General features: G+C 40.2%; 1 protein-coding gene across 1 annotated transcript in view; it reads right to left on the reverse strand.

The window, feature by feature from the left end:
* The window catches only part of FRZB (frizzled related protein), a gene marked incomplete at its 5' end in the record, with an annotated part of 32,394 nt that extends 12,989 nt beyond the window's left edge, over positions 1-19,405 (reverse strand). The window contains 2 exons of the mRNA XM_082840958.1: positions 11,902-11,949; positions 18,928-19,405. Coding sequence (XP_082697084.1) covers positions 11,902-11,949; positions 18,928-19,405 — 526 coding nt within the window. The remainder of the gene's footprint in view (positions 1-11,901; positions 11,950-18,927) is intronic.
* Positions 19,406-26,398: the final 6,993 nt, after the last annotated feature.

Here is a 26,398-nt window from a genome sequence, read left to right on the forward strand (position 1 = left end):
AGGCATGTAGGACACCTGATGAGCAATACAGACAATTCAGAATAGGATACAGACATTGAACAAATAATTACACACGAAATAATTTATTTTCATATGTAATACATCCTATGAAAGAAAAGCACAATGTGCAGTGAGAACATACAATTTGATGACCTAAACTAGTCTGGTCCTCAAAGTCCTCTGAGGAAATGACATTAAAGCTTGAAACCTGAAAGATCAGCTGTAGCTATCTAGGCAGGAACTACATCTTTATACATAAGATAGTGAAGAAGAAGACCATAAAGGAGACTGAGAAGGCACATCCAAAGATGGGGAAGAAATACAGGAGAGTATAGAGTCAAAAAGCTGAAAGAAGATGGTGTTTCAAGAGAAAAGGAGAGCTCTCTTTGAGGAGAGCACCCTCAAAGCTCAGATGACTTAAGAGAGAAAGGGGTCCATTAAATTCAGTTGGCAAGGGGACTTCCCTGGCAGCCCAGTGGTTAAGACTCCGCGCTTCCACTGCAGGGGGCGTGGGTTTGATCTTGGGGAACTAAGATTGCGCATGCCGGGGGGCCAAAAAAAATTTTTAGTTGACAAGGAAAACATGGGTGAAAGCCAGAGGGACACTCTATCCACTGCACAAGAAGAAAAAGCAGAGAGGGGTACTGATGTTGACAGCTTCTAAATCTGTTGCTGGGATGATGAGAGTTCCCTCTGTTGGCGTTTACTTACTCACAGAAGGATGAAGTCATCAGCTGCAGGGAAGGAGAGGCTAAGAGAAGCAGGGTATGGAAGAGTAAGGAGAGAAGAGAAAGTATAAAAGAGTTATTTTGGGCTTCCCGGGTGGTGCAGTGGTTGAGAGTCCGCCTGCCGATGCAGGGGACACGGGTTCATGCCCCGGTGCGGGAGGATCCCACATACCGCGGAGCGGCTGGGCCCCTGAGCTCAAGGCTGCTGAGCCTGAGCGTCCGGAGCCTGCGCTCCGCAACGGGAGAGGCCACAGCAGTGAGAGACCCGCGTACCACAAAAAAACAAACAAAAAACCCAGTTATTTTATTGAGTGGAAAGGCAAACTTTCCAGAGAAACAAGGTAGGGTTGCTAAGCAATGTTAATCATGTATTTGACTTTTGTCTTGAACTTAAAGTAAAACCAGTCACCCTAGCCAAGTAATCTTCTCCAGCATCAGGAGTTGAGAATTTGCCAGGTGACTAAGGCAGAAGAAAAGATAGGCAAGGGAATTGAGGGTATTTTCAAGGGAATGATTATTACAATAGACTATGAAATCTCAGGTAGACAAGGAGGTTAGGGTTGAACAATAATAGTAAGCAGTATATGATGAATAGGTAGTCCCAGTGGAGTAACATTTTAGCAGTGATGATACTAAAGCAAATCTGCTGGAATGAAAAGAGATGGTAGGCAAAGAAGTGGATACTTGAAAGTAAGATTACAGAGCTGGCATCACTGCTAGATGGCAAGGTACAGAATATGCCCATGGAAGTGGATGGCTGGGGTAGAACAAACAGGTTAGTGAAGTGAAGGAGTCAATGCACTAGACGGATGATCTACTTTATCATCAAAGTCATCAAAATGGCAACAGGGCTGGGTGCCGTGATGGAACATGTACAGATAGAGCTTAGTGCAGGGTGGACAATGTATCATTTGGCCTTCTGGGAGTCAGTTTCTCTACCCTTCTAGAAAAAAAGAGATGGTGAAACATCCCTAGGTTCCACCCCTAGGACCACCTTCCCTCTTCCCAAAATTACAAGTCATGAAATGGACACTGTATTGAAAATCTAGAGGATATTATTATTCCTGGTGCAGTAAGAAAAAAAAAAAACTAAAACAAACAAAAAAACAGAACCCTAATGTCCTGATCTCAATAATGAAGGAAAAATTTTAAAAAGAACAACAATGCATCTCTTACAGAATCAGGAACCATGTTGATCTGTACCACTAAGAAGAGCTATACCACTGAGGCAGAGTCCAGGAAACACCATGGTTATAAAAGGATGGACTTTTATTGTGAGACACAGCTGGGTTTGAATGTAGGCTCCATCTCTTACTATTTTTGTAACTTTTAATATCTAAAAGGTGGTATCTTGCAGAATAACTGAGAGAATTAAATGAGATAATACACATAAAATACCTTTCACAGTACCTAGCACACCACAGACCATAAATGTCAGACTTATTTTTGTTCAAGATTCACTGGGAATCTTAATCCCTCATTTGTAAAGACCATTTAATGATTAAGATAAGCAATATTTTCCCAAGGCTCCTTGTCACCTACAGAACTGCAGTGCCTACCAAAAGTAAGCAAAGCGATCAGAATTTTTTCAGTAGTGCCTGACTCTGCTATTTTGATTCAGGTACACCAAGCTAATTTCTTTCCTGATGTAGGAAGTCCATTTGAACTATTATGTACACATCCAAAATTTGAAGGATCAAACTTAGCGAGCCAAAATGATCATGTATGTGGCCATTCTAATAAACATCAGTGCTAAAGAGCATGGCAAAATTAAGGGCACATGAGTTTAAATCCCATCTCTGTCCCTTCCTACTTATGTGGCCTTGGGCAAGTTACAAAACCCATTTCTACACTAATGCTGGCTACCTCAGAGGGTTATTGTAAGAATTTAAAGAGTAATTCACATAAAGAATTTGGCACAGAGCCTGGTACTTAATCACTCATTGGATGTTAGCTAGTAGTAGTAGTAATATATAAGCAAACCAAAAAGATTGGAAGGAAGATACTTATGCAAATTCAAGAGCAGTTTATGAAACAGAAGAGATAATTTTCTAACAAAAAGATGATCTATAAGTTTGAGGATAAAAATTTGCTAAATTTTCTCCTAGAGATAGAAACTTAATTTAGATGATTACATTTAGTTTGGGAGGAACTGTATAAAAAGAATAGAATTTAGAAATTATATTGGTATTATGCTCACACACAGGCATACTATTTCACAATAAAATGATACACAGAACTAAATGGGTAAATCTCAAAAGCATTATACAAAAAGAAAAGCAGCCAGTCACAAAAGAGTATGTACTGTATGATTCCACTTCCATGAAGCTGAAGAACAAACATTAATTTATGGTAATAAAAGTCAGACCTATGCTCACCTCATGGTGGGGTAGGTGATTGACTCGGCACAAGGGAATTCTCAGGGGTGATGGATATGTTCTTTATCTGGATCTGGGTGATAGCTACATGGGTATATACATTTGTCAAAAGTCAATGTGCCGTAGACTTAAGAATTGTGCATTTTACTGTAAGTACCATTGACATAAAAATTCATACTTATATGAATTCCTTTCATTTTTCCATACATTAAAGTGTCATGACTTAGCAGCTGTTCATTACATGTTTAAAATAATATTTATTTCCTAAACATATACATTGGGCAAAAATATCATATTAGATTCTATTTTGGATTAGAGCAGTATGTGGAAAAGGCAATGAAGTTGATTGGTGAACTCAGGTAATATAATCAGGCTTTAAAAAGCAAAACTAACATTTGCTTAATTTAGCTCAAAAAACAAACCTCGAACATTGTAATAAAGATCTCAATTCATAGTAATTTGCACTTTGTAAAAGGGACTTGCTTAAGATTGAGGGAACTAACACTATATTAATATGAAAAGGAAATTTAGTTTTATTCCTTTAGGATTTATGTCACTGGAAATTTTAAAATAAACTGTCTTTCAGAAGGTTTCTGGATCCACAAGTCATTCAGGATATACAAAATGTAGAGAACCAATGTGATATGCCTGTTTTCTCCTGTGAGATCTGAAGTGTTAGTTTTGTGATATATAAAAGAGGTCAATTAAGAGGGAATTCCCTGGCAGTCCAGTGGTTAGGACACTGCCGAGGGCCCTGGTTCAATCCCTAGTCGGGGAAATAAGAACCCCTCAAGCCACTCAGTATGGCTAAAAAAATAAAAAGGTCAATTAAGAGAAAAGCAAAGTGGGTCTTTCAGAACACCATGCATCCACTCAATGTCAACCACACAGAAAAGAGGTGGGAGAAAAGGATAGTGCAGTCAACTGTTCACTCCTTCACTCCCTCCCTGTTCTTGGCATCAAGTATGCCTGGTACAAGGGGTGGTCATTAACTTTTTGATGAAAGGTGGGTGGATGGACTAATAAGTTTATTGGTAGATGGACTATGAAGTTTCAGTACTGGGGATCTGGGAAAACAATGGTGCCACCTACTAAAACAAAAGTTGCAAGGAGTAAATTTTTAATGAAAAGAAAATTATTAAATAATGTAGTATTTGAAGTACAAATAGGCTGCCCAGGTGGAAGTGTTTACTGGAGGAGAAATGTGGAGGAACTCTACCTGCGAGAGTGATCAGAACTGTCACAAGAGTGATAATTAGGCCTATGTGGCTGAATGACTTCCAACAGGAAGAACTCATTGTAAGAAGCAGAGGTCAAGCACAGAAACTTGGGGAATGCCCATGGCTGGCGGACAGGAGGAAAAGAACTAGGACAATTTGGGTAATAGCTCAGGGAGAAGAATACTTAGGAATAAGTATTAATCAAAAGTGTCCAGGGACTTCCTTGGTGGTGCAGTGGTTGAGAATCTGCCTGCCAATGCATGGGACACGGGTTCGATCCCTGGTCCGGGAAGATCCCACATGCCATGGAGCAACTAAGCCCATACGCCACAACTACTGAGCCTGCGCTCTAGAGCCCATGAGCCACAGTTACTGAAGCCTGCGTGCCCTAGATCCTATGCATGGCAACTACTGAGCCCACGCGCTGCAACTGCTGAAGCCCACACCCTCTAGGGCCCGTGTGCCACAACTACTGAGCCCACGTACTGCAACTACTGAAGCTCTTGTTACCTAGAGCCCGTGTTCCGCAACAAGAGAAGCCACCGCAATGAGAAGCCTGTGCACCACAATGAAGAGTAGCCCCAGTGCAACTAGAGAAAGCCTACTTGCAGCAACAAAGACCCAACACAGCCAAAAAAGAAAAGTGTCCAATACTGGAAAACAGTGAAAAAAGCATATATTTGTAAGCTACTATATAATTACAAAATACGATTTTTATCTATCCTAATTTTATTTTCAAATAAAGGGTAGAAGTTGCCACAAGTGAAGTCAGCCTCTATAGTCAGTATACATTTGCACCAAAGGAAAAAAAAAACTGGACTCCTTCCCAAAATTAGTAGGAAGCCAAAGGGGAGGAAATAAATTTGGAGAAGGAAAGAGAGAGAATGGGTCTATACTACCCAAGCTAGGCATTGGTCATCCCAATAAAAGGGGTGGGGGGGCGTTGCCACAGCAGGCCTGGCAGGTGCAGGCAATCAAGAATCACGTTACTCAGCTGCTCAGAGGAATTTCTCAGAAGCACCTTGGAAAAAGGGTCAGGAAGGTGTTAGTGAAAACTGGAAGAGTACCCAACTTAACATCAGCAGATATTACTCATGTTCCCTAATTTTCAAATTAGGGAAACTCATGTTTCCCTAATTTGAAAATATATCAGATATGGGACTTCCCTGGCGGTCCAGTGGTTAAGACTTCGCCTTCCAATGCAGGCTGTGCAGGTTCGATCCCTGGTCGGGGAGCTGGGATCCTATGTACCTCCTGGCCAGAAAACCAAAACGTAAAACAGAAGCAATATTGTAACAAACTCAATAAAGACTTTAAAAATGGTCCACATCAAAAAAAAAATCTTAAAAAAAATTTTTTTTTAAAGAAAATATATCAGAATTCAGCAGTCAATATGATCTGATTTTATATTAAAAAAACAGACCCAGAATAACAGGTTAAGTAATTTGGTCATGCTTACACAGTTAATTAGTGTCAGAATTTACTAACTATATCACCTCTTTGGGGAAATTTGTGTTTTTCAAATACAAAAGCTCATAAATTGGTCACCATCACCAAGTAGAAAACTGGGGCGGGGGGGCGGGATTCTTTTTCAGAATTGTTTTAATAAACAACATATCTTTTCATTGCACCATTTGAATACCTGCCTTAATTTTCTGTGTTGATTTGACAGACGAAGTGACTCAGCAGAATAGAACTAAAATTGTTTTTCTCCATATTCCATGTTATGGAAACTAGAGAGAATGTACACCTTATTTTGATAGTGGATTTACAACAGCAAAACACACTCACAAACTGGAAGCTGCTCAGACAGTCACTATCTCCCAAAAAAGAAGACTGTTAGCCTTTGAGGCAAAGGATAAATTAACTGGAGAGAAAGAATTTCATTTCCAGATTCCAGACAGAAACAGCTTGACACTTTTGAAAGAGGGGGTTATGAAGGTTGCAATGTTTTTGTGTCTTCCTCATTTCCTGCTTTATCATAATCAACCTCAGCTGTTACATTACTCCGAAGCACAAAATTTTGAGTGTGAACAAATTTTCTTTTCTTTTGGAACATGTGACTATGTCAGTGTGTTTCTTCACAAGCAAATGAGCTTGGTTTTGCCTCCCTGTTAATTTGTTTTCATCACTCCCATTATACCAGGGGACAGGAAAACATTTATAAAAGAGAAACAGTAAACACTGAACCCTGGAACACTGTATTCATTCTAGGTAGTTTTACACATTGAACTATCTTTCTGTATGAATGTATAGTGTCATTAATGTCTTCTCTCTTTCACACACTGAAGTGCTATATTATTCTAACCATAAGTTCTAGACAAATTGATAGCACATGCATGCGCTTGGCCTGAAATTTTGACTCACTAATTGTACTATATACTAATGAGGTTTTCTGTTTGTTTTCAGCAAACGTGAATAGCAGGAGTGATCCTTAAAATAGCACCACTACTGGACACCAGTGATTTCCAGCTAATTTTATGACACTATAAGAACACTCAATTACATTAAAAAGGTAACAACATAATTCTAAATAAATCATTTTAATTCACTTGTGTTTTTTAAGAGATAAATGTTTGTTTGGTGCACACTGCCTCATGTCAAATACTTGTCACTCTGATAAGATTCAGTGGAAATCAACAGTGAAAACTCTTCCAATCTAATGAAAATTGATGTTTCAAATTTATTTACAACTTACTAAAGATTCCACTTCCACCTATAAAACACCTTACAAGGCAGTACATACAGACCCAAACCAGTGCACATTACTATTTCCAGAAAGTAAAAAAGAAGTATACAGTAACTAACTGTAGTTGTTCCTGCAGAAACAAATGCAGCATTAGTCATAGTAAAAACACAAAACAAAACTAGAAACAGTGCAAACGTCCAGGAACATTAGAATGAATAAATGAGGTGTGGTATACTCACATGATAGAAAACTATATAGCAATGAAAATTTAGAAGTTCTGCTATACACAGCATAATGAAGAACAAAGGAAGCCCCACACACGCACGCACACATGCACACACACTATATATATATTAGGTTTCCATTCATAAAAGTTGAAAATCAGGCAAAATTAATCTATGCTGTTAGAATTTCTGCTAGTGGTTACCTCTGGGAAAAAAGGTGGAAGTAGTGGTTTGGAGGAGGCACAAGGAAGTGTTTCTGGAGTGCTGGTAATGGTATACATCTTGATCTGTGCAGTGGTTACATACGAGTGTTTATTTTGTGAAAAGGCACTGGGCTGCATGCTTATGATTTGTGCCTTTTCTGCACGTATGCCATACGTCACTTAAAGGTTTATTTTATGGAAAGATGGAGTAAGTAGACTCCATCATGTCTCTCCCACTGAACACAGTTATCAAACAGAACGCAAGATGTTGCTACTTAAGGACTCTGAAAAGTAAACAGTAGCAGGAAGTTTGAGGAGAAGCTCAGTACCATCAGACTGACAGTGGGTTCATCATTCTTTCCACCTCTGGTACCTCCCAGCCTGGTTTCAACACAGCCAGGAAGTAGGTATCATGCAGAGTCCTCCAGGAAAAGCCCCCTGGTTCTGACTCAGGAAGTCAGAAATGGTCTCCTAACACTCCATTCTCTTCTATCCCCATCTCTGAAGCAATCATGGGACAGTGGTGGCAGCAACAGCTGCTGCAAGGGAGGTCCTTGGAAGCCTAAAATGCCGATGGAGGGGAACCTTCCTTTCTGATTGGATGACATGTGGTGTCAAGAGACTGGGACAAACCCCCATTGCTTTGTCCTCCACCACTTGGCCCCTGATACAGAAGAAGTCACAGGAAGTATATCGCAGAGTGGGATAAATAAAGCTCCAGCTTTCTGGCCAAAGGACAAAAAGGGGGAGTCCCCAGGGAACAGAAGAGTACTAAGGCAATCACAGAGAAGGAGGAGCTTGGGAAATGATCCCATAAAAATACTTATGAACTGCTGGGCTCACCCCTGGGTATCTGTGACTCTGACACTAAACAGTACACTATAGACTTTGAAAACTCGACTATGGTATAAATCACAGCCCTGATCTCACACTGGCCACTGAGTAGTGTACACATGGGATAGATCTGAAAGGCACTGCAAATGCCTTTGGAAGTGGAACTGATATTGAAATCACAACCCACAGAAGACTAGTCAGAATTTGCAGCCTAACCCAGTTAGGTAGACTGCTGCGAGAACAAAAATATCACCATTCCCCATATGATTTTAAGGACCCAAAGTCTTAGAACATAATATTCAAAATGTCCAGAATCTAATAAAAAATTACTCTGCCCATGAAGAACCAGGAAAATCTCAATCTGTATGGGAAAAGACAATCAGATGACACAAATGTTGAAATTATCCACCCATGATTTTAAGGCAGTTTTATAAAAATTCCCCAAAAAGTAATGGTGAACACCCTTGAAATGAAGGGAAAGATAGAAAGTCTCAACAATGAAATTCAGGATATAATAAAGAACCAAGAGGAAATCTTAATTTTGAAAATTACAATAACGGAAATTTAAAAGTTCACTGGATGGGCTCAACAGCAGAATGGAGAGGACTAAGGAGTCAGTAAACTTGAAGACAGGCTGATAGAAACTATCCAATGTAAAGAACAGAGGAAGGCTGGGAGGGAATGAACAGAGCCTCTGGGACCTGTGGGAAATATCAAAAGGTCTAAAATTCATATCATCATCAACTCACAAGTAGAAGAGAATGTGGTATAAAATATTTTTTGAAGAAATAATTGCTGAAAGCTTCCCAAATTTGAGAAAAGGTATAAACTTATAGATACAAGAAGCTCAATTAACCCTAAACAGGATAAACCCAAAGAAATCAATGTCCAGACATACTGTAATCAAACCACTAAAAAGTAAAGACAAAGAAAACATTATTGAAAGCAACCAGAGAAATCTGATGCATTACTTACAGGAGAACAACGATCTGAATGACAACCAATTTCCCATGAGAAACACTGAGGACAGAAGTAAATGAACTAACATTTCTTAAGGACTGAATGAACTGCCAACCCAGAATTCTATATCCAATGAAAATATCCTTCAGGAATGAATATGAGATGAAGACATTTTTAGATGAAGGAAAACTGATAGAATCTGCTGCCACCAGAACTGCTCTAAAAGAAGTATAAAGGAAGTTCTTCAGACACAAGGGAAATGATACTAGAACATCAGGGAAGAAGGAAGAACAACAGAAATTATAAACATCTGTATAAATAAGTAGGCTATTTTTCTCCTCTTGAGCTGTTTAAAACATATTTAATGTTTGAAAGAAACATGAATGGTTCAAAGAGAGAATACTACATTGTCTCATGGAAAGATATATATATATATATATATATATATATATATATATATCAGACAGACACATACATGGGTGTGTCTGTGTGTGTGTGTACACATGTGCACATGAGAGAGAGAGAGAGAGAGAGAGAGAGAATGAGAGAGAGATACATTCAAATAACCCAAGAGAAAGCTAGGAAATTGGAAACAGGAATGAAAAAGAGAGGGAACAAACATAAAACAAATAAAATAGTGGCTCTGAATACAAAGATATTAATAATTACAGCAGATGTAAATGATCTAAATATACTAATGAAAAGACAAAGGTTGACAGACTGGATAGAAAACCAACACCAACAAAAAAACCAACTATATGATGTCTAGAAGAAATTTAAAACATAATGATGTAGGTAAGTTAAAAGTAAAAGGATAGAAAAAGATACACCTTGCAAACACTAATCAAAAGAAAACTGGAGTAGCTATATTAACATAAAACAAAATAGACTTTAGAAAAAAGAAAATTACCAGAGATAAAGAGGAACATTGCATCATGAAAAGGGTCAATTCACCAATACGACATAAAAATATTAAATGTGTACACACCAAATAATATCACCTTTGACTTCATGGAACAAAACTGACAGAACTGAAAAAAGAAACAGAAAAATCCACAATATTTGGAGACGTAAACATTTCTCTCACAGTGATTGATAGATGTAGTAGATAGAAAACCAGCAAGAATATAAAAGAACTAAAAAAAATTATCAATCAATGAATCTAATTGACATTTAAAGAACATTCCACCCAATAACACCAGAATATATATTTCCAAAGTGCACATGAAACATTCACCAGGATAGATCATATCCTGGGTCATGTAATAAATCTTAACAAATTTAAAAGATTAAAATCATACAAATTATATTCTTTGACCATAATGGAATTAGAATAAAAAATTAATAGCATAAAAAGAAAAGAAAAACCTCCAAACAGCACCAAATTTAACAACATAATCCTAAGTAAGGCATGAATCACAAAGGTAATCTCAAGGGAAATTATAAAACATTCTGAACTGAAGAAAAATCAAAATAAAACCTACCAAAATTTGCAGGATGCAACTAAAGCCATTCATAGATGCAGAGCACCTAGAACTCTTAAGTATTGCTAGTGCAAAATTGAACAGTCATTTTGGAAACAGTTTGGCAGTTTTTTATGAAGTTAGACATATCTTTATCATTTAGCCTGGTAATCATATTCCTAGATATTTACCCTAGAGAAATGAAAACTTACGTTTACACAAAAACCTACACACAAATGTTTATAACAGCTCGGTCGATGATAGCCAAAAAGTGGAAACACCCTAAATATCCTTCAAGACATAAATGGATAAACAAATGGTAATACATCCAAGTAATAAAATATTCAGCAGCAAAATGGAATGGACTATTGATACATGCAAAAACTTAGATGAGGGCTTCCCTGGTGGCACAGTGGTTAAGAATCTGCCTGCCAATGCAGGGGACACGGGTTCGATCCCTGGTCTGGGAAGATCCCACATGTCGCAGAGCAACTAAGCCCTCAAGCCACAACTACTGAGCCTGTGCTCTAGAGCCCGCGACCCACAACTACTGATCCCACGTGCTACAACTACTGAAGGCTATGTGCCTAGAGCCCGTGCTCCACAACAAGAGAAGCCACCGCTATGAGAAGCCCGCGCACCGCAATGAAGAGTAGCCCCACTTGCCGCAACTAGAGAAAGCCCATGCGCAGCAACAAAGACCCAATGCAGCCAAAAATAAATAAATTAAAATAAAAATTAAAAAAAAAAACTTAGATGAAGCTCAAAGGCATTTTGTGTGTGAAAGAAGCCAATGTCCAAAGGTTACATACTCTATCATCCCACATATGGCAATCTCAAAAAGACAAAAGTATGGCAATTAAGAACAGATCAGTGATTGCCAGTGGTTAAGGGTGGGAGAAGCTCAAGGGAACTGGGGTTTTCTTGTTTGTTTTGAGGTTATGGAACTGTTACGTATACTGATTGTTGTGGTAGTTACACAAATCTAAACATGCATCAAAATTCATAGACCTATACACCAAAACAAAAGATCAAATTTTACCATGTTAATTTAAAAAATAAAATTAATACAAATAAATATTTTTATTTGTTTACTTTGCAAATATAAGACACAAACTTCTCCAAATAAGATTTGAATATCTAGGTAACATCAAGACTAATCTGACCACAAAAGAAAACCAGGAAGATAGTGATATACTCACCACTGCTTGCCCCTCTACAGTTTCCATTACTAGAATCCATAGGAAAATCTGAAAGGAGGTGATAGAATAAAGTAAGAATCATAACATGTTCATTATTATTTCAAGAATTCCCATATTAAAATCTAATTCAGTCACAAGCTGATTTGGGTAAGAACCCAGGTGTCTCAAGGAAATTGATTCTTGTTAGTGTTGTGAGGTTGACACTCTATCATTTGTAGGTCAAATAAGGACACAATGTATTCTTTCATGTGATTGACAGTTGATATACTCTTTTGAATCTTCATCAACTGTGCATACTATTTCAGTATTTAATAAACAAAGTTTCTGAGATTCACAAAAACTTCCTGTAGCTTTAAAGCCCATGAATATATTAGGTATTCACCCAACACATTTCTTGATGGCTAAAAGAACTAAATACACCTCTTCAATAAACAGATGTATCACACTTCACTGGCATACATTTTAATTCTTAGTGCTTAAGGAAAGCATGCAGAAAGCATTCTTGTGCTCTGGGTTAACTGCACACTAAACAGTTCATTTGCATAAAGGAAGCCTACCATCCAGAGGACTACTCAAGCCAGCGCAATTAATAGACACAGTAATAATTGGAATGTGCCATCAACTCTTTTCATGATCCCCAAATCCCAGAAAATGATAAAATGATAAATGGTAATGAAAATGGTAATTATGTAAAGTTCTTCTTTGTTCTAGTTTAGAAATCAGCCTCTAATGAATAACACTGAGTGCCCCAGCAAAGCACTATGCTGTACCTAATTATATGTTCTTACTGACACTTCAACTCAGTACACTTACATGAGCATTTTACATTTGTATTAACACTTTATGTTAAATGAGTTTAATGCCTCTGTTTATCCTAATAGAAAATAATGTTCTTCCTCTGTTCTTTTTCTTCACAGGTCATATCATGAATAAATTAAACAAGGAGGGGTAATATCATTTTAGAACAATAACACCCAAAATTACAACTAATGAATTACTTTCCCAGGCTTAGTAATCATTAGCTGGTATTTTAAAAGGTATATCCTAGGGAGTTTCCTGGTGGCCTAGCGGTTAGGATTCTGGGCTTTCACTGCTGTGGCTAGGGTTCAATCCCTGGTTGGGGAACTGAGATCCGCAAGCCTGCAGTGTGGCAAAAAAAATTAATAAAAAATAAGAAAAAAAGCTATATCCTAGGAAAGATGGCAGTCACCAAATAAAAATATAGATAATAAAAAAAATATATATATAGATAATTAGGCAACAAAGACTTGATTCTAAAATGTTTGGTTCCACTCAGGTCAGATATTATGAATTCTATTCTTGAATAAGTCTAACATTCATGTGATAATATGCATATGATTTATACAAAGATGATCTCTCCGTAAATTAAAAAAGTATATTGATCCACATTTAAAATAATTGCTTAATGTCAAAAGGTTGAAATAAAACTGAAAGATAAAATTCTTCTCTTGGAAAAAGAAAACCCCTTTGAAGCAGCTGAACCTGGGAGCTTGGTTTTCTTCTTTTACTCTTATTCATAGGAAAATGCTTCTACACTTTTTAAAGTGCTTAGACATCAGTTGTTAGAATTATAAGAGAGAAAACCAAAGTTTTCTGATTGTAAATAATCCAAAACAATGTTTTCAGAAAGTTAAACTTAGGGATTCTAACAAAATTATCCTAAATTAAAATAGTGGGTATTAGTAGTAGGTTTTAATGCCCCAAGGATTTCAGGTAGGGGTCATATAGGTTTCCAGGAGAAGAGTTCTAAAAAAGAGCTGGAGAAGGAAAGGAGGGTTTTCCAAATAGAGAATAGCACATGCAAAGGTCTGGGGTGAGAAACCACAGGACTCATCAAAGGACATGCAAGTCTTCCAGTGGGGCTAATAGAGTGGTGTAAGCAGAGAGAAAGGAAACTAGAGAGGTAAGAAGGCATGAAATCATGAAGACTAGAGGCAGATATCAAAGGATTTTAAACAACAGATTTGTACTTCAGAAAGATCACCCTGTTGGAATAGGGAGGCATCATACTGGAGGTCAGCAAGCCAATTATCATTCTAGCTCCATAATGCATGGAAGAAATGGTGAGGCCAAAACAAAGAAAGTACCATTAGGGAAGAAGGGGAGGGAACTGGATTCAGAGTGGATCTAATAGCACTTGATACCTATTGAATGTGGGGGATAAAGAAAAGGGTGGAAGCAAAGCTGACTCCCAGGCCTGGAGTATGGGTGTGGCGGTGCCTCTTAACAATATAGGAAATACTAGAAGAGAATAGTCATATGAAGGTAAGGAGATGATGAGTTCACTCTGGGGCCTGCAGAGACTGAGGGGCTCAGGGTTAGACAGGAGAGTCTGGAATGTATGTCTTCTGCTGTCTCAGAAGTGCAGAGAAGTACTTGTCTCTTATCTCTTGGAATCCATTGTCCAGGACTGTCTTCTATTCTCTTAGGCCATATATAAATGGGCTTTTGAAATGCAATGAAGAAAACTTGTTCCTTTAACTGAAATCTGATGGTTGAAAGACATAGATTCTCTGTACAGTTAGTATCACCTATTTCTTCATAAGAGAGGAAATATAGCTTAAAATAGGTCCTGGTTTGAATCTTCTTTCTATTAATAGCTTTATGGACTTGGTGCACTTAACTTCTCTAGATGCTTCAGCTTCCCTTTGTGCAGATAAGAGTAATAGTATTATACCTACCGTGCAGTTATTACGAGAATTAAATAAATTAATATGCACTGCCCACTTAGAACAGCACCTGGAACATACTAGGTGTTGTTAGTTCTTATTCCGTGGCCGCTAATGATTCCTGTTCTGAGAATGACACGTCCTCTTCCCAATCACATTAATGTTGATTTACCATTTATCATTCACTTCACATGAATATTTTTTTGTTCTTCACAATCTCAATGTTAAAATCAAATGACTTGCTCAAGGTACAACATTAATGGCAAATCTGGGATTCCAACTAAGGGACCATAACTTTAAAACTGGTGTTCTTTAAACTGAGGATATATAGCCAATTCTTAATCATTTAAAACTCTGTATGGTGGTTCTTGGTCTCCTCTTTTGATACACCTAGTAGGAGGAGAAAGGACAAATATAACTTAGTCATTTTTTTCTATTTATAGCAAACAACTATTTAGAATTTTGTGGGAACGAGATAAAAGTGAATTATTGAAATACAATTTGGAAACTACATGAGATTCCATTACCACTGATAATTGTGTTAGCTATAAATAGAATTTAATATCATCGCATTCTAAAATTCTCTTCTCTACCCCATCCAGAGTGCCTTTCGATATTTTACATTATGAAGAAGCTTTAGAATCATGTTTTCTCTCTAGTCTTAATCTAAAATGTCCATTTCTCCTTTCCATTCCATTTTCCTCCTCATATCACACTAAATAATTCTCCCTTCTTGGTATTTGGCCCCTCAAATATTTGTAGAACAGGGCTAAAGAAAAGGCTGCCTGTTCCCCAGAAAGTGGAGAAATGATTAAACAGCAGTGCATGCATGTGAAAGTTGGCACAGCTCTGCCAGGCGAGAGAGGGCTGGGAGAAATGTGCTGGGCAAGAGCTGGGGTGACAACAAAAAGCAGCAATGACTGAGGAGCGATTATAAAGCCCTTGGCATGGCAAACCAGGAGGCTGTATAAACACCAGTTAACTATCATACCATAAATTTTCTTAAACACTCAACGTCTACATTTCTGAGATAAACTATTTGTAACTAACAGACATCCATCAGACTCATTCTTTATACCTATTGCTCCCAAAGGGATTTGTTCTTGAGCCTGAGGTCCAGGTCCATTTGGGTACAATGAAATACTAAGTTTATATTCAGGAGAAATAAGATCTGCTTTCCCAGTTAGTTCTCAGTGTGAAGCTTGTTTCCCAGAGTTGAACTGATAAAGATCTAGGCCGTATCTGCATTTACCAACAGACCATGTTTGTCCAAAAAAACAAACAAAAAATCAATCTGAATAACAATGATAATCATGGTAAAATAGCAATAGCAACAGCAGCAATTTGTTGAAGACCTACTATGTACCAGATGTCCATGGGATGTAGGCAGTACGTCCCCATGTTACAGATTAGAAAACTTTGAATTGGAGAGGTTATATCATTTCCCTATAGTAACAGTTGGTATGAGGCCAGAGTCAAGATTCAATACCTACCTAGTCTGCCCCATTCCAAGCACATACCCTTTACTCACTATACAATATTAAAGATTTGACTAATGTCTTAATTAACTGGCTGAATGACTAAATTGAACCGAATTCTCAGATAAAGCAGGTGTACATGCAGTCTCAACTCTCTAGTAAATATAAAATGTGGAAAAAGAATAAACTTCATGTGAATTTCTTAGTAATAATCAGGAAGATACGATCTTTTCTTTATAAAATTATGTTTGCCCCTAATATTTCAAAACAAAAAGTAGTTTGAAGCAATATTTCATTTCAATAAGATTTTGCTTTGTAAAGTGTCCTTAAACTTGTTGGTGGAGTCATAATGTACTACAAGGGAACAGATCTGAGTGAATGGTATGATTTGAAAATCCTCTTGACATTGAAGGAAAGTAAAAGGTGGTTCCATTTTATTCAGGGAGACCTCATTTTTATATTCTGCTAGATTCTAGGCATAAGACATAGGAACTCTGTTTATACCTAGAGGAAGGAAAAAAAAACAAACCCTGCTTTGTGAACTACCATATCCCACTGAACCAAGGAGTATATTGCATTGTAAATTAAACTGGCCACATGTGGTAGTTCCTAAGTAATTCCAGGTGCCTGACAGTTTGACCCAGGATAGGGAGTGTAATTTTCAGCAAGCTGGCCTTGGAATCCACCATTCCATTCCCCTTCCCCACCTCCCCTTCAGCTCCCTCCTGCCACAGTCTCTGATTCACACTGAGGGTTATGGTAATGGGAAAGGGAAGGGAGAACATCACTAAAATACAGTTCCAACTGCCACCTACCCCTACTTCTTTTTCTAGCAAGGATGCTGTCAGCAAAGCACATTATGGCATTTGAAAGCAGCTTAGCAATCAGGTTCCATGGACTGACAAATTGTTTCCATGCATGTCCTATTTGAGGGCTTCAATGAGGCAATTGTTCTACATTTGGTCTGATGATAGGTAACTTAAGGGACACTTAAGGAAACTGCTTTCCATTCATATTGACCATGGCTTTTGAGAGCCATTAACCTTGCCAAACCTCTCTCATTTGAGGTGTATCTCTAAGAGAGGTTTCAGAGCAAGAGGAGGAATGCATTTCAGTGTGAACCACTGCCACCTCATTCCTAGCCCTTGGCCTGAGAAGAGCACCAGCATTTAACTAATCTAAGCGTCTGGCAGACCAGGGCAGCAACTGAGCTCTCCCAGTGTCTGCACAGCCTGTAACGTTAATGAGTACAAAAGCTCAAGAGTGCTCTTTTAGACCAAAGATTAATAAGAAATACATTTCTTTTTGATTATTTTAAACAACCAGTTGTTGGTTCGTCATTAAAATCAAGACGACTATAAGGGTAGTCAAAGGTGAGGTGACCATCAAAAAGCTCTTGAAATCTTTCTGTTCAGTTTGGTTTTGTACAAGTACTTTTCCCCTCCCCACTCACTGTATGTTAAGTGGGTCAATGTTCACAGAATGCAATTTTTCCAAATCAATTCCCGGACCACGAAGAACTATTTTACCTAGAAACGGACTAAGGACATGAGCTTAGGCTGAGCAAGTTGAGAGGCAGAAGAAAAAGTTGATGCCCCAGAAATGAACAGAGAAGGAGGTATAAAGACATCACATCTAAGGGCAGAGTTGATCTGGGGAGGGTGTGAAAGAGGACCAATCATAAAAGATTGGGTTTATATTTAAAGTATATGAAGGGTGAAATTTTCGCATTTGGGGTAATTGGTAGGAATGATTTTGAGTTAGAATTAAACAGACTATAATGAACTAGATTTAGCTGGGGTCTTAAGAGTTATGACTTCCCTAATTAGACCAAACACTAGTGAGAAAACAACTTGTGATCGATTCCATTTACTGTAGAACTGTAATAAAGTTTTACAGTAGGGAAAGACTGAAATGAACCGGTGGTTGATGCACACAGAGAAAGGGCATAAAATAAAGTATCAAAGACAAATTATTTGCAGAGCTTAAGAGTGGGATAAGGGGTCAGATTAAAAATAACATTACATGAGTGTATGATGATAACACGCCTTAAATATAACTCCTTTCATCCATATGTCATTTACAAAATGACTTGAAGGCATGTGGGAATGTGAAAGGAGCCCAGCAATTTCACTCCGCCAGCTCTGTGGCTGCAGGAAGTCTCAGGAGCTAATTAGCAGTGGATGGCAATGTTTCCCAGCTATTTCAGTCTGGAATGGAAGGACAATTTATCTCATTGAAAGGAGGGGGAAATTTAAGGTGAAGGTAATTGCTCAAACTGGATGTTGAGCAAACACATACCACTAACATCTGTGGGTTGGAGTAAGGTTATTGGAATTATCTTGGCATTTTTAACGATTAGAAGAAAACAGTTCTTCAGTTCTCTGTTTTCACCATACAATCTTGACAAGTAGCTAGACACGAGGAATATAGAAAACTGATGACTGAGAATGCAAGAGAATCAGGCAAGAAAGTTAAGTGATTCTAAACAAATTAAGAAAGTAAGAAAAAAGCATCACTATAGGAGATGTGGTTACTTGGACACGTAAAGAAGAAGCGAAGGGGCAGTGTTGAGTAGAAGTGTAATGGGAGTGGAGGAAACTGAGTGTTTTAGAAATACAGATCGCCTATTGAAATAGAGTGCATCCGTTGGAAGGGTGATGAGGTGAGAGAAAAAAAGACATGGTGCTCGACAGAGCAGTAATTAAGAGAGACATTAAGAGAGGTGATCCAAAGAGAAAAGACAGAAATCAGAGAGTAAAGGCGAGTAACAAGGACTCCAAGAAGTAAGCGGCTGGAGGACGCGCTTGGGCCGGGGGGAGGGGGGACGCCGCAGGTTATGCAGTGTCAGGACTCACCGGCTCCGTCTGCAGTGACGATGGCCTCGGGAGAGATGCACACGCCGCGGTCATAAACCGGCAGCTCCTCACAGGCCAGGCTTTCCGGCCACGAGTGGCGGTATTTGATGAGGATGGGCTCACAGCCCTGCCGGGCCCGCTCGCACACAGACTTGCAGGGCTTGATGGGCTCGTGCTGGAAGTCAATGGTGCAGATGGGCGCGTACATGGCGCAGAGGAAGAAGAGCAGATCCGGGCTGCAGTGGGTGCCCAGCAGACCTTCGAACTGCTCGATGGCCAGGATGGCGTTGGCCTGGGTGCTGTGGTGCAGGTGGTTGGGCATCTTGGTCATGTTCCAGGGCAGGGACTTACACAGGGGGATGCGGACGGGCTCACAGGCTGCCGCCCGCGCTCCGGGCACGCGGAGCAGGCAGAGCGCAGCCAGGGCGAGCAGCCCGGCCCGCAGCAGCAGCATCCCTCCCGGGCTGCCGCAGACCATGATCCCGGCGGGACGGGGCAGGGTGCAGCAGTGCCGAGGACGCCAAGAGGCCCGCTCCGCCGTCTCCTCCTCCCCCCTGGAAGTGGACACAATGATCTGGGAGCTTCTCCTCCCCCGGCAATCTCACAGCTTCCTTGGATCAAATTCCCCCAATGGGGTACCACGAGCTTCGCCGAGCTCCAGCCGCCGCCGCCCCTGCCGCTCCTGCAGCTCTGGCTGCTCTTTCCCGACGTCTAAGCCTTCTGGGGCCGCAGCATCTATTTATTCCTCGCTCCCTCTGGCAGAAGCATCGGACTTCGCAGATGAATCAGATGAGAGGAAAACAAGAGGAAGCGAGGGAGAAATAAAAACAAAAGTAGAATTCAGCTGAGGTAGTTGGAGCTCTGGGGTGTCACCTCCCCTGGATTACAAAAAGGTGCTAAAAGAAGCATGAAATTCTCCCACGTGAGGAGGAGGACCGGAGGGGGGTTGGAGAAGGGGGGAACCAGAGGGCAAAGACTCCTAATGCGGGAGGGCGGTGCAGGAAGAGTTTGCAAGTCTTGTAGGCTGAGCAGAAGGTCCAATTTTTGGTGTAAGCTGCGGCCAGCCAGCCGCAGGCAGGAGGGCACCAGCAGGAGGAGCCTCGACGGGAGGTCTGTGGCTCCGACCCTCTGCTCTTCACTTTCCTACCTACTGACCCGACAGGCAGCTCCGCCCCGGTGCAGTCCCAGCCCTCCAGCGCTCGCTCCCCTTCCCGGGAAGGGAGTGGGGGGTCCGGAGAGAGGTCTGTGGGTTGGAGGCGGAGGAAAGGGAAGCCTGGAGAAGCAGTGAGGATGCGAGAACCCAAGACAGAGCAGACTTGAGACGACCACCTCTTCCCCACCCACACACGGGGGAGCACCCCGTCAGCCCCCCACCCCTGGCTCCAAAGGAGAACCCCCGGCCTCTCACTGAAGAGCCCACCCCAAATCCCCACGAAGGAGTGCCCCCAGTTCCCCACTTGGGAACCCACCCGAGACCCACGCTCCCTGGAGATATTTCCTTTAAGCAAACTATAGCCTCACCTCTGTGATCACCGGCTCTGCAGAAAGTCAGACCTGAGGGGGGAAGACTTAAGCAACGTCACTCAATGTCCAAGTCGCAGGAAACAGGGACCCCTGCAGCGGTGTTGGAGCCTTATCAACCCAGAGCTCCTGACTACAGAGGTCTGCATTTTGAGTAACTAGGTGGAGGGAAATCGCCTTTCATACAAGGAGAAGAAACGCTATATAATTACAAATAGGCCACCAGAAGCAAGATATGGGTGGGTTTTTTGTTGTTGTTGATATTTTGTTTTTCCTTTGCCCTGCAGAATTAAAACTTTTGAGTTTTGCTTTTTAAGCTTCGAATTGAAAATTACTTTAAAGTACCTGGGCATTTTTTTTTCCAATTTTACTCACTAAAATAAAATGGCATTTATTAACTCTTCTCACCAATAATTTCACCTAACACTTGAGAGATGTGTAGGAAAATTACACTACACTGGTAATGATAATGATGATAATGACAACAATAAAACCCTTTTCATCCAAATGAGCTCAATCTAGAAAAGAAAATGGAAAACAGATCCCCTCCTGCTCTGCTCCTTCCACTAATGAGCCACCTCTTTTCCTCCCTCTCCCCCTTCCTCCCTTTTCAGGGCAAATTGTAAATGAATGACCTACAGAGACACTCCTACTCTGCCCTTTAAATGGGAAATTACTGAGCAAAAGGATTGCAGAATGTCAGAAAACACAGCCTTCATTGAGAAGAGAAGGAAACAAACCCTAAAACAAAACAGGAAGTCACCTTTGCTCTGCATCAGTGAAACATTTCGCTGCTTTAATCCAGCCATTTATCACAGTCAATAATAAGCAGACAAAAGATGCTTCCACTTTAGAGCACCAAGTGAGATGGTTTCCATTCCCCAGCATTGACTTGACAGTACTTATAAAATGTCAGTGCTAACCTGAGTTTATGGAATTTTATCTCTAAAATGACCATAAACAGCCATTTGGGACTGCAGTAAATTATTTCAGAAGGAAGTCTGTTCCACTTAGGAGAAAAGAAAAAACAACAGATGGCAGGTAGGGAGTCATTTAAGTGAGTATACCAACTTTGCCTGGCCTACAATTATTTAGTGTCATTTAACAAAAGAAAGCCAAAAATTATATAAATGAATTAGATGAAAAATGATTTAGTAAGTAAAATTTAGGGAAAAAAAATATAAAAACAGTTAATAATAGAGTCTTTGGGGGGGCTCTGTAAAGAAAATGTAGGTGGAATTTTCAATAAACTAGAAGGAAGAAGTGAGGAGTAGATATAATAGATTGTTTGATAAATATATTTTTCTGTTCCTCTTAAGTCTTAACAGCATGAGGGAAAAAAAATGAGCCAGTTGTTTTAATGGTTCTACAATTATCTGAAATAAAGTGTGTTTGCCTTCCCCTGCACATAAGTCAAATACCCCCTTTGTCTAACATGTATCCTCACAACTTTTCTCTAATCCAAATTTCTCTTTATCAAAACCTAAAATAAATTTCAGAAGCCTTTTTGGGTTTTGGTTTTTTTTAAATTTATTTCTTTATTGAACTATAGTTGATTTACAATGTTGTGTTAGTTTCTGGTATACAGCAAAGTGATACCATCATATATATATATATTATTTTTCATATTCTTTTCCATTATGATTTATTATAGGATATTGAATATAGTTCCCAGTGCTATACAGTAGGACCTTGTTAGTTATCCATGCTATATATAATAGTTTCCATCTGCTAATCCCAAACTCCCAATCCATCCCTCCCACAAGCCCCCTACCCTTGGCAACCACAAGTCTGTTCACTATGTTTGTGAGTCTGTTTCTGTTTTGTAAATAAGTTCATTTGGGTCATATTTTAGATTCCACATATAAGTGATATCATACAGTATTTGTCTTTCTCTTTCTGACTTACTTCACTTAGTATGATAATACCTAGGTCTATCCATGTTGCTGCAAATGGCATTATTTCATTATTTTTTATGGCTGAGTAGTATTCCATTGTATATATGTACCACGTCTTCTTTATTCATTCATCTGTTGATGAACATTTAGGTTGCTTCCATGTCTTGGCTATTGTAAATAGTGCTGTTGTAAACATAGGGGTTTGTGTATCTTTTCAAATTATAGGTTTTTTTCCATATATATATATATATATATGACCAGGAGTGGGATTGCTGGATCATATGGTAACTCTATTTTTAGTTTTTTAAGTAACTTCCATACTGTTTTCCTAGTGGCTGCACCAGTTTACATTCCCACCAACAGTGTAGGAGGGTTCCCTTTTCTCCACACCCTCTCCAGCATTTGTTATTTGTAGACTTTTTAATAATGGCCATTCTGACCTGTGTGAGGTGGTACCTCATTGTAGTTTTTTTTTTTTGCGGTACACGGGCCTCTCACTGTTGTGGCCTCTCCCTTTGCGGAGCACAGGCTCCGGGGCACAGGCTCTGGAGGGAAGCCCCTCATTGTAGTTTTGATTTGTGTTTCTCTAATAGCTAGCGATGTTGAGCATCTTTTCATGTGCCTATTGGCTACCAAAAGCCTTTTTGAGTACGCTGCCTGGTTCTGATCATTTTTCTAGTTAGTTCCCCTTGAACATCATCCATTTTTGCAAATTATTCTTTAGCACTTGCCAATTTACTGCTTCAAAAAAAATTCTTCATTATTTCATCTGGGTGGGCTGTGCCTTCCTAAATAGCATGTATGATTTTTCTTTTTTAAATAAGAGACTTCATCTTCTATTTCTTTTGAAATAGTCATTTGAGAAATGTTGGCTGATGGAACTTGGAATGCAATATTTTAAATATTAAAATATACATATATTAAAGAGAAGTAAAATACAAACAGTAAATTATGATAGCCAAGTTTGAAAAGTAGGCTATACAATCATGAAGGAAACACAAATGAGATATGGCATTGTTTCCACTAGTAGATGAGCTGTACCCTCAAAACTGAGTGCCTGGGCTTCCCTGGTGGCACAGTGGTTGAGAGTCCGCCTGCCAATGCAGGGGACGCGGGTTCGTGCCCCAGTCCGGGAAGATCCCACATGCCGCGGAGCAGCTGGGCCCGTGAGCCATGGACGCTGAGCCTGCGCGTCTGGAGCCTGTGCTCCGCAACGGGAGAGGCCACAACAGTGAGAGGCCCGTGTACCACAAAAAAAACAAAACAAAACAAAAAAAACCTGAGTGCCTTCAAACAGGCCCACACTAGAGAAAATGAAGGGAAGGCTGAAACCGGGTGCCCCAGAGGAAATAGGTCATTGGTAATTTGTTTCTCTTATGTTCTATTCTACACCACTTTATTTAACCAGCGTTTAACTGACAGAACACTGATCTTCTTGTAAAACTGCACCTGGGCTACATGAAAGACAGATGATTGCTTTAGACATTTCTCCCTATCTGGTGAAGAAATTTCAAAGTAGATAATCTGTAGGCCACACAGAAGGGGCTGGAGAATTGGAGCTTTTAAATGATATTTTGATGGGCATAGCTACAGTGATCTTTTAGAACTCACCTAGTTGGGACTGTGGGTCAATTCTGGGCTCAACAGCTGCTTAGGAACTACACCCAGACCCAGTCATGGCCAATCAGTCTTCTTATAATGCCTCATGGCACCATGGTAAGTACCATTCCATTTAAGTTCCTGATAAGGGTTCCTGTGGAGACATCAAAAAAAGATCTTGCTAGAGGTTATCACTGTGAAATAGCCATATTTCCAAAATTTAAGTTTGAACAATTAAAAAAATTTTTGCAATGTCTTGTTTTGTCAATAATTTAAACATTAACATAATTTTCATCTGTTAAATACACTTTAAACTTACCCCAGCTGTGGTTTGTAAGACAGTCCACCTCTGTCCTATAAGGAAATGTGCAGGGCTGACGTGTGAAGTAACTAACAACTAGGGCGGCTCAGACACTGACCAGTCAGAGCGACTGCAGCCAATCTCATTCTGCAACAAGTGAGCATCAGCCCTAAGTACCCGGGGAGCAGGGGGACTAGTGTTTATTGAAAACCTACTATGTGTGAGGCACATAAACCACACCACGCTTTGCCAGAGGTATTGGTTACAAAGATGAAGAAACTGGGCTTCCCTGGTGGCGCAGTGGTTGAGAGTCCGCCTGCCGATGCATGGGACACGGGTTTGTGCCCCGGTTCTGGGAAGATCCCACATGCCACGGAGCGGTTGGGCCTGTGAGCCATGGCCGCTGAGCCTGCCCGTCCGGAGCCTGTGCTCCGCAACGGGAGAGGCCACAACAGTGAGAGGCCCGCGTACCGCAAAAAAAAAAAAGAAAAAAAAAGATGGAAAGATGAAGAAACTGAGGTTCAGAGAAATGAAGTCATTTCCCAAAGCTCTCACAGCTGGCTAAGGGCCTGTCAGAAGTGGGACTTGAATCCATGCTCTTTTCACAATTACAACAATCATACTTCTTCCTGGGCAGAAAGGAGCTGGGAAATGGGAGAAACAGGGCTCTCTGTGATTCTGGGTCTCTGAACACGACTACACTGGCGGTCAGCCTCTGGCTCTGCTACCCAGGAATAGAATGCAAAGCTTTGGCCTCCTTCCTGCTTCATGGCCTCTACCCAAGCTATTCTGCAGACCTAGTAATTCCTCTTTAGGAAGATCTCACGTTTCCAGTCGCCAAGCAATCCAACAAAAGCTTCCCACCTGTTAGCTACATCAGCATTAGGGCAGTGACTCTCAAATGGTAATGTGCAGCAGAATCCCCTGCAGGGCTTCTGAAAACAAAGATTACTGGGCCTCATCCAGAGTTTCTACTGTAGTGGGTCTGGGGTAGGGCGTGAGAATTTGCATTTCTAATGAGTTCCCAAGTGACGCTGATACTGCTGTCCAGGGACATTTGGAGTATCACCGTTTTGAAGTAGATATTAAGCTCTGATTTACCTTTAGTAAACTCTTTACATGCTATAAAGATTTCATGATTTTATCTCCTGGTTATCTTCTCTTACTTGAAACAAAATTTCAGTAGAGCAGCCTAACAGCTAAAAGGGGTAGGAAAGAAGAGAGGACTAGATGCCTCTGTTAGTTATTCAAATGTCGTCCTCAGAGCCCCAGTGAGGCCTGACAATAAAATCAGCTGGCTCTCTGACCCTAATGTACTTTTCTAAAGGAAAACAGCACCACTCCAACCCCATTGTAACAAAAGAACAATAGATCCAGCTTCAAAGAAGTTCCAGAAAGAACCATAGTATCTTAGTAAAGACATGAACCTCAGCAATATAGCCCACCCACCTGTTCCCCCTCTCTCACCTCTCAGCCTTCCATATCTTAATTTGAAGAGAAAACTCAGAGTTAAAATCACTTATGTAGGGCTTCCCTGGTGGCGCAGTGGTTGAGAGTCTGCCTGCTGAGGCAGGGGACGCGGGTTCGTGCCCCGGTCTGGGAAGATGTCGCGGAGCGGCTGGGCCCGTGAGCCATGGCCGCTGGGCCTGCGCGTCCGGAGCCTGTGCTCTGCAATGGGAGAGGCCACAACAGTGAGAAGCCCACGTACCGCAAAAAAAAAAAAAAAAAAAAAATCACTTATGTAAAGTCATGAAGTCAGTTAATGGTAGTTAAAGTTTCCCGGTTCAATATTCTTTCTATTTACACCATCCTTCTCTGTTGAAGGTGTGTGTTTTTCATCCATTTGGAAACACCAATGTCTATATAAAGTTTATATGATAATTAAACATAATGGTATTCAGTTTACACAATCCCTTAAAATCTTGCAAACCTTCCAAACAGCTTAAAAGGATTTGGGAATCCAGAAGAGAAGGTATGGGACACATCCAAGGAAACCTCGCCCTGTGGCACTTCCTGTGTATAATGTCAATTGAAACCTAGATGATCCTGGATTTCTTTCTAATCTCCCTTTGACAAGACTTAACTGCAGATGATTTCTAGAATACACTTTCTATCATCTTACCCTAGAATAGACCTCCATGTTTTGCTGCAT

Source organism: Leucopleurus acutus, assembly GCF_964270905.1.
Source record: "Leucopleurus acutus genome assembly, chromosome: 6".
Taxonomy (NCBI): domain Eukaryota; kingdom Metazoa; phylum Chordata; class Mammalia; order Artiodactyla; family Delphinidae; genus Leucopleurus; species Leucopleurus acutus.